Genomic DNA, 14,194 nt, shown 5'->3' on the forward strand with positions numbered 1-14,194 from the left:
ACGCGGGGGACGGCGCGGCGCGGCGCGGCGCGGGCGCGCACGCGCCTGAGCGCGCGCCCGTGGGCGGGCCGGCCTCGGCGCATGCACCCCCTTGGGCAGCGGCCAGGCGCCCGCTCCGCCTTCCGCTTCCGACGCGCGGTCGGTGGAGCTGGTGTATGTGCGGCAATAACATGTCGGCTCCGCTGCCCGCCATCGTGCCCGCCGTCCGGAAGGCCACCGCCGTGGTGAGTACGGCGCTGGGGGCCTCGCGAGGGGTCGCGTCGCGGGCCGGTGGGCGGCGGGCCGGGGCTGGGACGGGGCGTGCGGTCCGGGGGGTCGGGCGCGGTGGTGGGCGCCGCCTGGCCGGGCTGTGTGCGGAGGGGGCGGGGTCGCGGCGGGCGGGCGGGCGGCCCCGAGACCCAGCGCCCCCGGCCCCGCATCCCCCGGGCCCTGCGCGCGGATCCGCCCCGGGAACCGGAGGCACCCGCTTGAGTGGACGGCGCCCCAACTCCAGGTGGCTCTGGAGCACGTTGCTGCCTTGTCTGTGCATGAGGGAGATGCCTTGATTGTGTCACCTTGCACCCCTGTCCTCAGTTAAAGAAGTTTGAAGATTTAGTGTCCTTTTCGATCAGAGGTGCTGTTCCTTAGGAAACTTGTGCGTGAGGATCTCAAACTTACTTTTAGCCGCCGGAAAGCTCCCTTTTGGGATGGAGAAATTCTACTGTACGCGTGAGAACTTTCATGGTTTGACCTGAAAGGGACAAAACGATTTTTCTTGGAATGTGATCATTTGCCCAGAAGCCTGTCTAACTGGGACCTCTTTAAGTGCTAAACTCCCACGTTAATTATCTTAGGAGCTGCACCGAGAGACGTTAAGTGCTTTTGCCCCTTACGCGAGGTCTGTAGAGATTGATTAACTTGCTGAAGGTAGTGTTCTGTGATTCCGGCCTCCACCTTAACTGGGGCGCTGGAGTGTGTAACATTCCGCTGGGTTTATTTAGGCATTGCTTACTCATTGTTCCTCTTCCGTTCTAGGTGATTTTCCTTCATGGATTGGGAGACACAGGGTAGGTACCAGTGTTAGTACCTTAATGAAACGGGTCATGCAACTCTACACGAGCAAAGAATTCTAGGATTGTATAAAAATAGATTGATAGTCATATTTCGTACAGTCCAGTCATGAGATAGAATCCTTTCTTTTTTTGAAAACCCCCAGAATTTTCCCCTCATCCTCTTGTTTTGTCATTCTTCACCTCCTCTGTCTGGAACGTATTAAAACTGCAAACTCCTCCTTGAGTTGCCGTGGGTAGTGGATACCAGAGATGGGAGGTATGTTTGTAGAGATGCAAGTGACAACTTTCCAGAGGAGGTAAGATTTCAGGGCAGGGTGAGAAGAACTAATTGATTTTGATAAGTGAGATAATAGCAATGTGAACATTCTGAATGAGAGCTCCGATGTTCCCTTAAAAGAAAAAAATCAGTTGAAGGGCAGGGAATGCAGCTCAAAGATTTGTTTGGAGACTTATCAAACACATTCTGTTGTGCTAACTGTAGCCACATGGTTTATCTTTCACTCAGTCTCTTTCTATATTGAGAGCTTTTTAAAATTTAAATCAGTTATCTGTTTGAAACTTCGATCAAATTATTGTTATAACATTGTTACAAAATTGAAGAATTAGAGGAAAAGTGAAGATAAATTTTGATAAGATAGCCAAGAAACTATTAAATCTTTGCAAGGAGGCACTGGGCCAGATTAATTCTTGAAAGTGATTCCTAATATCCTTTTATGCCTCCCAAGTAGAGGTGCATGACACATGCCTTGCATGGAGTTATGGAAAAGGTTATAGGACTGTTTCTGGCCATCAGGTAGTCCTATGAAAAGGACAGACTTACTTTACTATTTATTTATTTTTCTAAACAGAGGTTTTAGAGGAGCTCTGTTTTATCACCAAACCCTTCTTGATGCTGAGACCCAGGGAGGATCTAGCTCACCTGTAACTTTCCCAATAAAGAGAGCTTCAGGGTCTGAAGAATCAGTCCAGGGGGTAAAATCTTCAGTTGTAGAAAGATTCTCTGTGGACCCCAGTTTAGCCAGATTCTTTAGACCAAAGTTAAGAGTGAAAGTGATGAAAAAAATGAACAATGTGAGATTAAAAACACCAAGAGCAGCCATGACATCTTGACTAAGAATTAAGTTTATATAAAGAATTAGAGGTCTCCAGTTCTGACAGTATTTACTTTGGGGGATGGCACCAAAGAAAGCTGACACTAGATTGCTTCCATGAGCACATGACGAAATTCAGAACCAGCCGATCTGACAAGTGGCAATTCAATGTTTGAGTTACTTTTTGGAGGACTAAAGTTCTTTTGTCAGGTTACCGTAGAGGATGATAGGGATTAAGCGACTCAGCTATGAAAATGGGCAGCTTTGCCTTTCTTGGTTAAGGTTCTTTTTGCAGGACCAGCCAAGGTGTGCTGTCTGGGAACTTGGGTCTTGCAGTCTGTGTTCTCATGAAAAGTCTCTGATGGCCAAATAAGATTGGGGGACCCTGTATAATTCTATATTTTCTCAATTCTAATATGTCATTTCCCCCACATTTTTATGTTACTGAGATGGGTATCATCTTACGATATGTGTGTTTATTGTGGTGGTGATTTTTTTTTTTTTTTATAAAAGGCTTTTTTTCAGTGGTGCCACTTAGATTTTATCTTAGTGTCTAGGAAATACGATACGGCATATTCTCCTCTAGAAGATTTACTGGGTATGCACTAGCATGTTTAAAGCTCTGGAAAGTTCTGCAGGAAACACATCTGACCACAAAATTGCTTCTATGCATAACATGTATAATAAAATGTATTAGTTCAAACTATATTGCATAAGATCAGTTTTCCTTCCAAAATAAAAACAGCTTGTCTTATAATTATGAAAATGTTACATTTGTCTTGTAAAAAAAAATTCAAATACAAATATGCTTGAGAAGAGAGTGAAAAACAGTTGAACAACCCAGAGATACATATTTATTTTTGATAGCATTTTAAAACTGTTTTATTTTGAAATGCTTTCAAATTTATAGAAGGGTTGCAAGAATAAAACAGATTCCTTAAAACCTTCTACTCAGATTCACTGATCTCTATCGAATATGTTACTGTGTTTGCCAAAACTTGGGAGAATAAATTGCCGATGCCATGATTCTTTATTTCCAGACTTCAACATGTATCTCCTAAGAACAAGCAGAGTCTCTTACATAACCACAGAAAATTACCAAATTCAGGAGATTCAGCGCCATTTAACATTGTTATCCGGTCTAGTCTGTCGTCTAACAGACCTTGGCAGCTGCCCCAGTCGTGTCCTTTGCAGTAATCCTGTCCGCCTGCACTTCCATCCCAGCCGCACTGCGCTGAGCTGCTGTAGCTCTTCAGTCTCTTTTAATCTGGAACAGTCCCTCGGCTCTTTGGCGTTCGTGACATGGACGTTTCTGCAGGGATCAGGCTGGTCCCTCCATTTAGGTTTATTTGACATTTCCTCACGATGACGTTCAGCTTGTGCATTTTTGGTACGAACACCATGTATATGGTACGGCCTGTTCATTGCATCACGTCAGGAGGCAGGTGGGACCGTCCATCCCGTTACTGATGCCGACCTGGATCACGCGATAAAGGTGGTCTCTTTCTTCCTCTGGGTCTCTCTACGGCACCTATTCTCCCTGTGTAGGTAGAGTGAGTCGTGGGGAGATGCAAATCGTACATCAGACTTTCACCTGATATTTTTCGCGTCTGGATGATTCTTGCTGGAGTAGGTTGTTACTGTGATGTGATTTTCTAATCCTGCCACTCCTTTGATGTCTATTAGCTTGCCCCTCCCCACTTGTGTAGTTTGGACTCATAGATTTACTTCGAGGGTTACATTCCCTCGTTGTGTTGTCATGTAAAATTTTTAACTACTTCTTTTAAAATAACTCAAATTTACATGAAAGTTGCAGAAATAGTATTTAGAGGTCCTTCTACCTGTCACTCAGATTACGCAGTTAACATTTCTCACACGCTTGAGAATAAGTTGCAGACATGTTGCCTCATGACTCCATAGAGCTTCAGTGTGTATTTTGTAAGTACAAGGACATGGCCACGTAGCCATGGTGTAACCATCAATCAGGCCGTTAACACTGATCTGAAGCTACCATCACATCCACCAGCCCCACTTGCGTTTCCCTGGGTTGACCCAGTGGTGTCCTTTATGGGTCAGGATCTCAAGTTAGATTGAGCTGTCACGTCTCCTGAGGCTCCTTCAGTCCTGAGCAGTCCATTTTCTTGTCTTTGGTGACCTTGACACTCTTCCCCTATGGGCCAGTTCCTAGGTAGGATGTCCCTCAGTTTGGGTTTATATGACGTCTCCCTTTCGGCAGGGACACCGCAGAGGTTGCTGTGGTGGTCCTGGGACCGCACTGTGTTGATTTTTGTGCTTTGCTGATGATACTGTGTTTCGTTATCTGGTTAAGGTAGTGTCTGCCAGGTTTCTCCACAGTAAAATTAATAAATATAATTGCACTTAAAAAGTGTTTTGTGGGGAGATACTTTGATTTTATGAAAATATCTGTTTCTCACCAATTTTTCACCTGTGGATTTAGCACCCATTAATGATTGCTGTCTGGATCTATTATTGTGATGGTTGCCAAATAATGCTCTTTTAAAAAATTCCTTCATTTGGTATTTGTTGGCAGTCTACAGTATTATTTTCAATCCTCTCCTTATTTGACCTCTCAGTAAGATCTGACCCACTTAACCACTTCTGCCTTTGAAACTTTGTTTTGTAAACTTTTACAACGTGGCCTAGAAAAATCTCACACAGATGGGCAATACAGACCAGCGACGCCTGGAATATACGGAGGGGAGGGAGGGGTTTCCATGAAGAGGGCCTGGCTTTCTCCTTCCCCGCTCCCCTTCGTCAGAGCTGTGCTTTCCGGTGTCACGGTCAGCTGTGAGGGGAGGGGGTGTTCCCACGCAAGAAACATGACTATGGGTGGGGCACCTGGGGGGAGGCAGGTCCCAACCTGCACTGCTGGCCCAGAGCTGCCAGAGCTGAAGCCAGCTTTCTCGCGGAATTACGAATACGGGGAGGGGGACGACTAGGAAAAACCCTGTGGTGTTGGGCTGGAATCGAGGAACCAGTGTACCCAGACTTTTTAACAAGTTCCCAGACGGCACCACATTTTCGAAAACCACTGGACTGAATGAACTGTTTGAGGCCACACTTCTAGATAGAGACAGAGCTGGGGCTAGAACCCAAGATTCCTACTCGTTTATTATTTACTAAAGTATTTTCCTTTGTTGCTTGTGCTTTTGTCTTCACGTCTAAAAAACCATTGCCACGTCCAAGGTCACAAAGATTTTCGCATGTTTTCTTCTAGGAGTTTTATAGTTTGATCTCCTACGTTTAGGTCTTTGCTATATTCTGAGTTAATTTTTGTACATGGTGTGAGGTAGGAGTCTAGCTTCATCCTGTTGCACGTGGGTTTCCACTTATTCCAGATACTTTTGTTGAAAAGACTATTCCTTCCCCATTGATTTGTTTTGGCACCCTGTTCAGAAATAAACTGACCATAAATGTGAGGGTTTATTTCTGTATTCTCAAATCTATTTCATTGATTTGTATGTCTTTTCAGTGTCACAATCTTTATTACTGTTGCTTTGTAGTAACTTGAAATTAGGAAGTGTGAGTCCTCCAACAATATTTTTTTTCAAGATCGGCTATTCTGGGTCTCTTGAGTGTCCAAATGAATTTTAGAGTTAGCTTGTCAGTTTCTGCAAAGCCAGCTGTGATTCTCGTAGAGATTGCATTGACTGTGGTCCATTTGGGGAGCACTTCCATCTGAAGAATATTAAGTCTTCCAGAACGCAGGATGTCTATTATATAGATCTTCTTTCATTTCTTTCAGCATGTTTTGTACTTTTCACACTAAAGTCTCACACACACACACGAACCCACATGGAAACACACATATGCACATGCATGCACCCATATATAACTTATAGAATAGTGCCTGACTCAGTGCAGTGTTACATAAGTGTTAATGTTCATAATGTTATTAATTTTTCTGTATTTCCTTAACACTTTGGGGGAAGGTGGATTAAAATAGAGAAGTAGTTAATAGAAAAGCATTTAACATTTATTTCAAAACTATTTAATCCAAAAAGGTCTTAAGTTACCTTTATTTTACCCTCTAATAGAGGTAATATGTGGAAAGTATCAGGTGTAATGTCAAGTGTAAAGACACAGGGAGCTGTATGTATGTGTAGTATGATCCCATTCTTGTGAAATCTGTATCTATTTCTCAAGTGATATGCATGGAAAAAGTTGGAAGGAAATATGTAGAAAGATTAACTGTTTATTTCTGGCCAGAAGGATTTTGATGACGTCTCATATTCTGTTTTGAACATATATATGTACATATATGCATAAGGAGAGAATGTTAATTAAAGTTACTTTTTCAACTTCTTTTTTTGGCTGCGTTAGGTCTTCGTTGCTGTGCGCGGGCTTTCTCTAGTTGTGGCGAGCGGGGGCTACTCTTCCTTGCGGTGTGTGGGTTTCTCATTGCGGTGGCTTCTCTTGTTGTGGAGCACGGGCTCCAGGCGTGCCGGGCTTCAGTAGTTGCGGCACGTGGGCTCAGTAGTTGTGGCTCGCAGGCTCTAGAGCACAGGCTCAGTAGTTGTGCCGCACGGGCTTAGTTGTTCCGTGGCATGTGGGATCTTCCCGGACCAGGGCTTGAACCCGCGTCCCCTGCATTGGCAGGCAGATTCTTAACCACTGCGCCGCCAGGGAAGTCCCATAAGGTTGTTATTTTTAATGGTGTAGTAAGCATGGAGAAATATCAGACTGCTGCTTTACTTTACTCCTCTGAGAATTTTTTCTTCATATAAAATGAATTATATCATCTGTCTTGCCTACTTTGTTAGGCACATTGTTGGGAAGTTATAAAGAGATTAAAAAATGTATTTTATAAATTATAAAGCCCAGTGAAGTATATGCAAGAGAAAACACTGCTCTTCAGGAATCACGAGAGATCATTTTTATCCGCAGGTGAAGCTGAAATCATAAGCTTTGGGTTGTTGCTAGGTTGGTAGTGGTCTTTTAAGGGGTTGAAATTTACCCTCACAGATTTACTCTTCTGTTATTAACTTACTGGAATTTAAAGCAATATCTAATGGCGTTATTCATATGGTTTCTCCACCAGGCATGGGTGGGCAGAAGCCTTTGCGGGTATCAGAAGCGCCCACATCAAATACATCTGCCCGCACGCGTAAGTGTTTTCAGGCTTGGGATTCAGAGTCTGGAGAGGAACAATCGTGATAGCTTTACTTTTCCAGCAAAGCATTTGAATATAATTAATTTTTATCTTTTAAATGTTCAGCTTCAAAATAAAGATTAGTAAGTTCTGTGAAACTAAAATGTGTCCTAGTTACGTTGAATTTTTTTCTTATCTTTTTTGTTGAGAAATTTAAAATAATGCTCTCTTGGAGATCAGTTGAACTCACAGCCAGAAAAATTTTTGTAGACATACAAGTGCCTGTTAAGTTCTCAGGACATCCATGAGCTGTCTCTGAAGGGGATTTACCTATCAGGTTCGGGAGAAATCTCTACTACCTTGAAAACACGCCTAAATTTGATCAGTTAGAGGCAATGTGATACAGCGTGGAAAGAGCACAGACTCTGGAGACTGTTAGGTTTGGTTTTGAATTCTGAAGACATTTGTTCGTGTCAGAAAGAAACTAGTAAGTTTTGAGCAAACTCAGAAAATCACTAAGATGAACAAGTCTTAGGTCAAAGTGTGCTGAGAAACAGTAGCCATGGAGAAACAGGTGGGGTGAGATACATGCTGATAGCTTAGTAATTCATCCTTGGAAGTGGTCGTAGCAGCAGAGTCGATAAATGTGAAAGAGGAAAAATACGAGATTATGTAAGAAAACATCCCCCCTCTTTTTATCCTGAAGGGGTTGCGGTGTCCTTATTAATCTGACTCATGCCAGAGACAGAATTCTTTTTTTTTTTTTTCTTTATTGGAGTATAATTGCTTTAAAATGGTGTGTTAGTTTCTGCTTTATAACAAAGTGAATCAGCTATACGTATACATATGTCCCCATATCCCCTCCCTCTTGCGTCTCCCTCCCACCCTCCCTATCCCACCCCTCTAGGTGGTGACAAAGCACCGAGCTGATCTCCCTGTGCTATGCGGCTGCTTCCCGCTAGCTATCTATTTTACATTTGGTAGTGTATATATGTCCATGCCACTCTCTCACTATGTCCCAGCCTCCCCTTCCCACCTGTGTCCTCAAGTCTGTTCTCTGTGTCTGCAAGACAGAATTCTTGATGGTGTTGGAATTTCTGCTACACTGTTATTGGCTCCAAGATTGAATTTAGTTTAAGGCTATTTCCCAACCTAGGGAAGTTTATGTTTTCATGGAAATTTTGCTAAGATTTTGTGACCTCTAAGGTAAACTTGTTTCATGAGTCAGGAGGATGGTGGTGAGATGTAGTTAGAGTGTATTTGTTTTTCTTTCCTTTTGTACCTAGCTGCACTCAGGTTGTCCAGCAAGTTTTTCATCGCAGAATTGAGTTGGGTATAGTGGACACTTAGGCAAGACTTATATTTCCCTTATTTATTTAGAGGTCTCTTAAACAAGCAGGTACATAGCTAAGAACTAGAAAATAAGCAAAAATGTAATTTGAGCCTATGGGAATTGATGCCACCATTCCTGTGCAGTAAGTTGCTTGTATCCTTAGCCCCTTAGTCAGAGTCTCAGAAATTTCCATCTGTCTTGGTTACTGTTTTCCTTCTTGTGTCTGGTTTGAAAGTATCAAATAAAGATGTTGAAGAAGGAAGATGTTGTTTATTCGCCAAGCTTAGTCCATTCCAGCTGCAGCTCTGTCTTGAGAACCATTTGGAGGGTGTGGAGAACAGAATTGTGCAGGTGTACGTGCAGTGAAGCAGCTCATCTATTCAAATTGTAGCATTCAACTTTGTGAGAGCCTCAAGCACTCATCTTCAGTTGATGGAATTTATCAGGTTTTGTACTTTGGTATACTATACTTATTTTTCTTTTTCTTTTTCTTCCCCATGTAGACCGGTTATGCCTGTAACATTAAATATGAACATGGCCATGCCTTCTTGGTAAGTAAGACTTCACTTATTCAATAAGAACTTCTTACTTATACTTTTTTTTTAAATCAGAAGTGCTTTTGCATATAGCAATTTTTAATTAATTATTTTTAAGTTGCAAAGTTATATAAATTTAACCTTTATTCGATTATTTCAGGTTTTATATGTTAGATTTGGGGTAAATCTTAAGGAGCTTAAGGAGCTGCACCAACAGGTAGAGAAACAGGAGAGAGTGGGTGGATAGAGATACCGCAGAGAGCACCTCTCACTGCTTGATAAACCTTTGTTGATTTCAGTACCCAAACGTGTTCGTGCGCCCGTGTGGCATCCACCCTGGTGAAGCCGCGGCCTCTCCACCTCCCACCTTCTTGCCTTCCTGGAGAGCTGGCCAGTTTTTAAGGAAAGCAATTCCTGTTGAGCCCTCTCAAGACATTCATGATGTCAGGCATTCCCTGTATGCTTTACAGTCGGTTCCTTGTTCTCTGAGCCACTTACAGACCATGCTTTCTTCCTGCTGCTCTGAGACTCTGCCGTCAGGTCTGTTCAAAACTGATGACTTTGACACCTGATTTCTATTTCCCTTTCCCCTCTAGCTCCTGCCACCGTCTTACCTTTCAGGTGACTGTGGCATCCAATGTCAGTGACCCATTCACAAGCCTTGACCGGCTTGTCACTTCCTGGACTCTTCTCTTTCTGCTGACGTTTTCCTCTCTCAGCTTCAGGCACCCACAGCATCCCCTGGGCTTTGTCGTCTGGAACTGTTCCATCTCTGAAGGCGCTTACTTCAGACCTGACTGTCGAGCGTAGTTGTTCCCCCTGTGAGTTTGCTCCCCCGTCTCTGCACTGCCTGTTGAGGCCTCGTGGGGACTCCAGCCTGTCGCCACCTTGTCCTCTGCTTGTTCCCACTCACCTCTGACCCACCCTGCACCTTCGTTTTTATCTGCTGGACATTGCTTGGCAACTTTTACAGGTTCCTGCCTACCTTGACCTTTGATTCTTCCACCTTCCCTCTCTGGCAGAATTCCTATCCAGAAGCAAAGTTTCTACCTCACGTTGCTTGAGACCATAGTGGAAGCACCGAGCGGGTAGCAAGGTAGTCGGGGCCAAAGGAGGGCCGCCCAGCCTCCGGTTTGAGGTCGCTGCAGTGCGTGGTGACGGGTTTTGCAGAATGTGGATGGAGGTGGCCTGTGTGCAGTAGGTGTGGGCCGTGCGTGCGCAGGTGCCGTGGTGAAGTAGCTCTTTCCGGACGGCTGACTTACGATGCACTAGGAGGGAAGTGAGGGGCTGGAGTTTATTCCAAAGATCTTAGGGCTGTGGTTTGAGACTCCTGTCAGGTGTCAGGTTGGACTAGGTCATTCTCCAGGTGTTTCTACCTTAAAATTATGTGGTACTGTGACTTTTTAATACAATCTGTATCTAGTTGGTGTGAGGGGAACTTACAGGATGTCACATTCACGCATTTAAGTTGACCGTTTGGCCTCCAGAGACAGTTTTTTTTGTTTTCTGTTTTTAATATTTATTTATTTATTTTGGCCGTGCCGGGTCTTAGTTGTGGCATGTGGAATCTTTTAGAATTTTGCCTTATTTTCCAGGTTTGACATCATTGGGCTCTCACCGGATTCACAGGAAGACGAAACTGGAGTTAAACAGGCAGCAGAACGTGGTAAGTAAGGGAAGTTTTATAGTAGATTCAGTCGTGCTGTTGTTGTTGATGAAATAGTACATACTATCTAAACGCAGGTGGTGCTGTCCTTCCTTTCTGACGGCTCACTCTCTTGTTTGACTCGTTAATTATGGCCCGTGAAGGTGAGGCGTGTGAGGAGGAACGGCACTTGTCAGGCTTGAGTGCTGTCGGATGCGTCGTTTTGCTTTGATTGACGTAGGCCAGTGGAGAAATTCGCAGCATGTTTGATGGCCGTGGCCAGTTATGGTCATTAAAGAGATTTGAAATAAGGACATAGATAAGGCTACAAATGATGTCATGATATATAATGAAAATTATGGTAATGGTTAGTTTCAGTGAGGGGCCCCTGCTCGAACACTACTGGACCTGCCAGGCGATTCCTATAAATCATCTCACTGGGCACTCCTGTAACGGTATGAGCTCTGCTTTGCAGGGTCTCCAGCCATGTCCTCGCTTATGAACATGGTAACCCCGCTTACTTGTGGGGTGAAAGCATAAAGGACACTAACTTATCGGGAGAAGTCTGGTTTTAGCCCATGCCCAGAAGCACGTGTGTCTCTGACTCGTATGTACTGCAACATTGACAAGTAGACAGCGCGGTGGCCAGGCCGGCCTCCCTCATGACCTGGGTGATGACGCCGTGGCCTCGATGCAACAGGCCTGGCTGTGAGGCGTTCGTTACAGACGTGAGGTGATAGGTACCCAGGGAACCCTGCACGGTCTTCCTATTTTTACATTTGTTGGAAATTTTCAGAACTCGTTTAAAAACCAAAACCGGTAGGTAGGTTCCTTTTTAAAAATCTTTTTATTTTTTAGAAGAACTCTTAACTTTAAGACAGGGAAGATGCATTCAAAACATATTGGATATTAAGGAATGTCAAACCAAGGACACTGACTTTTAGGACCATCGAAAAGTGGATCAAAGCTACACTCCTAGAGCTAGGGTTTTGTCAACATATAATAGAGCTCATGTCGGGTCTGGGGTGGGTTGTCAGACCCCGGGAACATAGGGAGGGTGGGCCTTGTGGAGCAGACGGCCAGGCCCAGTGGGTTGCAGGGTGAAAGTCCCTTCCCCGGGTAGGGTTGGCCCGTGGCATTCTTCGTGTCTGACGTGATGTCTGATTGGAGAGAATCGGGTTGAGACCCAGAGTTAGGAATGAGGGGTGTCTCCATTTGGGGCCGGGAAGATGTGCCCGTGAACAAAGAAGAAAGGGCTTGGGGTGCGTCCGGGGCTTGGAATCAGGACCCGTCACTCCACAGCTGACTGCGGTCACCATACCTGGTTTAACTTTATCTCAGCGCTTGGTGTAACCAGAGGAGTGAAGCCATTTGAAACGGAGGGAAAGTGGCCCCAGCTCCCTGCCCCTCCCCAGCGCAGGGCTGCTGCTGCCCACCTGCGGCTCCTTTCCTGCCCAGGCCCTGAGGTTCCCCCTCAATAAAGCCTCAGGCTTCTCAACAAGGCTTTCACCTCTCTACTCCTCTCCTCTTCTCTAGCCCGTTTTCCACACACTCATCAGGGTACCCCTTGCTTTTCAGCCTATTCTAACTAAGAACTAAATTTATACAAAAAGAAAAAAACGTTTAATTTGGGCTTTGGGGTTTTTGCAGTGTTCTAATAAAAGCAGGTTTTTGGTAAAAAGGAAATATAAAGTTGGCAAGTTTCATCTTAAGAAGATGAAACTTACACATATGTCAAAAATGAGAGGAGATAAATTTGTAAAAGGTGCAGTTATAAAAAACATAGTATTATAAAGAAAAAGGAAATTCTAGGAGTTAATCAAGTAATACAGTTAATGATGCATGTCAGAGTATTTTGCAGAAACAAAAGAATTCATTTGATTTTTCTCCCGCATTGTTTATTGGCTATAGGGAAAAGTATACTGTGTCTTTTTTTCTTTTTTTTAAAATAATATAGTGAACTGTTTAAACACCGTCAGTCACAAACCATGTAAACTACTTAACTACCTACGATTTTAAAATAACAGCTTTTAGGTACAAATGCCTATGGTTCATTGAAGAGAAAGAACTGTAAAATGTATATGAGCAGAATGGACCATGGATAAAGGACTATCCGTATCCATCTGTTGATGAGAGAAAAAACTTGTTTACAGATTATGCAACAAATAATTGAACAGTTTAAGTAACAGCTGCAAAATCTGAGTTTTTGAAAATCCATTCTAGTTTTGTATTTTAATAGAGTGCTCCAAGTTTTTCACTTGTTTTGACCTTTAATGTACTTTGTGCTTTTCTGTTATTAATTTTTTTCCTATTTAAATTATATCAGTGGGCTTAACTTTAAAAGTATTGGTGATTTAACTTTTATGTTATTTTTAGTAAAAGCTTTGATAGACCAAGAGGTGAAGAATGGCATTCCTTCTAACAGAATTATTTTGGGAGGATTTTCTCAGGTAAGATAAAAGTTTGGGTGATATGTCAGCGTCATCAGTATATTTATCTAGAAGTCTGTAGTTTCAATCATTTTTCTATGGAGGAGTCCTGTTTTTAGAAGATGTTATAGAATCTGATATATTGCTTACTGTTAATGCTGAATTAAGTTTGAATGGACCAGAAATAATGATTGATTAATTAGAGAGTATGTCATGCTCTTCTCCTTTTTTAGTTTTCTCTCTTCAGTGATAGCCTTCATCCTATAGATTATGTCTTGAAAGTCAATTTTTTAAGGAAACTGATTGGAACCTGGAATGTATTTTTCTAAAATAACTAGTACACATGCAGTTAGGCCTGAGTTAACACTCTGTACCTCTCTGAACGAAACTCTGCCTAAACGCAGGTGTAAGTCCCCTTCCCAGGAGCAGATGAGCAATGGAATAAAAAGGTCGAAGACAGGAGAATTCCTTCCCTCTGTTTGTCACAGATTCCCAGTGGTTGAGCCCTGCAGACTTCCCTGTAATCCCGGTGGGGTGAGATCAGGGTAGGGACTCCCACAAAGCGACCCCAGCACAGGGACTGTGCCGGCCGCTTCCTGACCGCCACTGCATCTGTCCTGGTCCCTGGGTTGGGGGTGCTTCAGCCTCACCCCATGTTCAAGGATCCCTCAGTGGTTCCCGTTCTTGAGTAGATGGTGGGGTCGTCCTTGGGAGGGGAGCAGAGTCAGTCTTGGTAACAGCATGGGTCAGGGGGCACACAGGCCCCAGCATACGGGTGTTGTGAGCCGGCGGCCAGTGCTCCAGAGGTGTCCGCCGCGGGCTTCTTCTCGTGAGTTCTTGTTTTGGAAAGTAATACCAGTTAAGACCGGATTTTGGTGCCATGTGTTTGCTGACGAGGAGATAGTTACTCTAGGGCACTTCCCTCGTGGTCCACTGCTTAAGACTCCGCGCTCCCACTGCAGGGCACTTCCCTCGTGGTCCACTGCTTAAGACTC

General features: G+C 43.9%; 1 protein-coding gene across 2 annotated transcripts in view; it reads left to right on the plus strand.

Moving 5' to 3' along the window:
* Positions 1 to 14,194, plus strand: part of LYPLA1 (lysophospholipase 1) — a 20,159-nt gene that overhangs the window by 598 nt on the left and 5,367 nt on the right. The window contains exons 1-6 of one of the 2 annotated variants that reach the window (XM_029223091.1): positions 46 to 224; positions 1,015 to 1,046; positions 7,206 to 7,271; positions 9,093 to 9,140; positions 10,721 to 10,791; positions 13,147 to 13,220. In XM_029223091.1, coding sequence (XP_029078924.1) covers positions 156 to 224; positions 1,015 to 1,046; positions 7,206 to 7,271; positions 9,093 to 9,140; positions 10,721 to 10,791; positions 13,147 to 13,220 — 360 coding nt within the window. In that variant the 5' untranslated portion in view covers positions 46 to 155. Of the gene's footprint in view, positions 1 to 45; positions 225 to 1,014; positions 1,047 to 7,205; positions 7,272 to 9,092; positions 9,141 to 10,720; positions 10,792 to 13,146; positions 13,221 to 14,194 lie in introns of those variants that run through there. The other variant, XM_029223092.1, reaches the window with a different exon arrangement.

The sequence above is a fragment of the Monodon monoceros genome, unplaced genomic scaffold (genome assembly GCF_005190385.1).
Source record: "Monodon monoceros isolate NGI ecotype Baffin Bay Population unplaced genomic scaffold, NGI_Narwhal_1 Super_Scaffold_14, whole genome shotgun sequence".
Lineage (NCBI taxonomy): Eukaryota > Metazoa > Chordata > Mammalia > Artiodactyla > Monodontidae > Monodon > Monodon monoceros.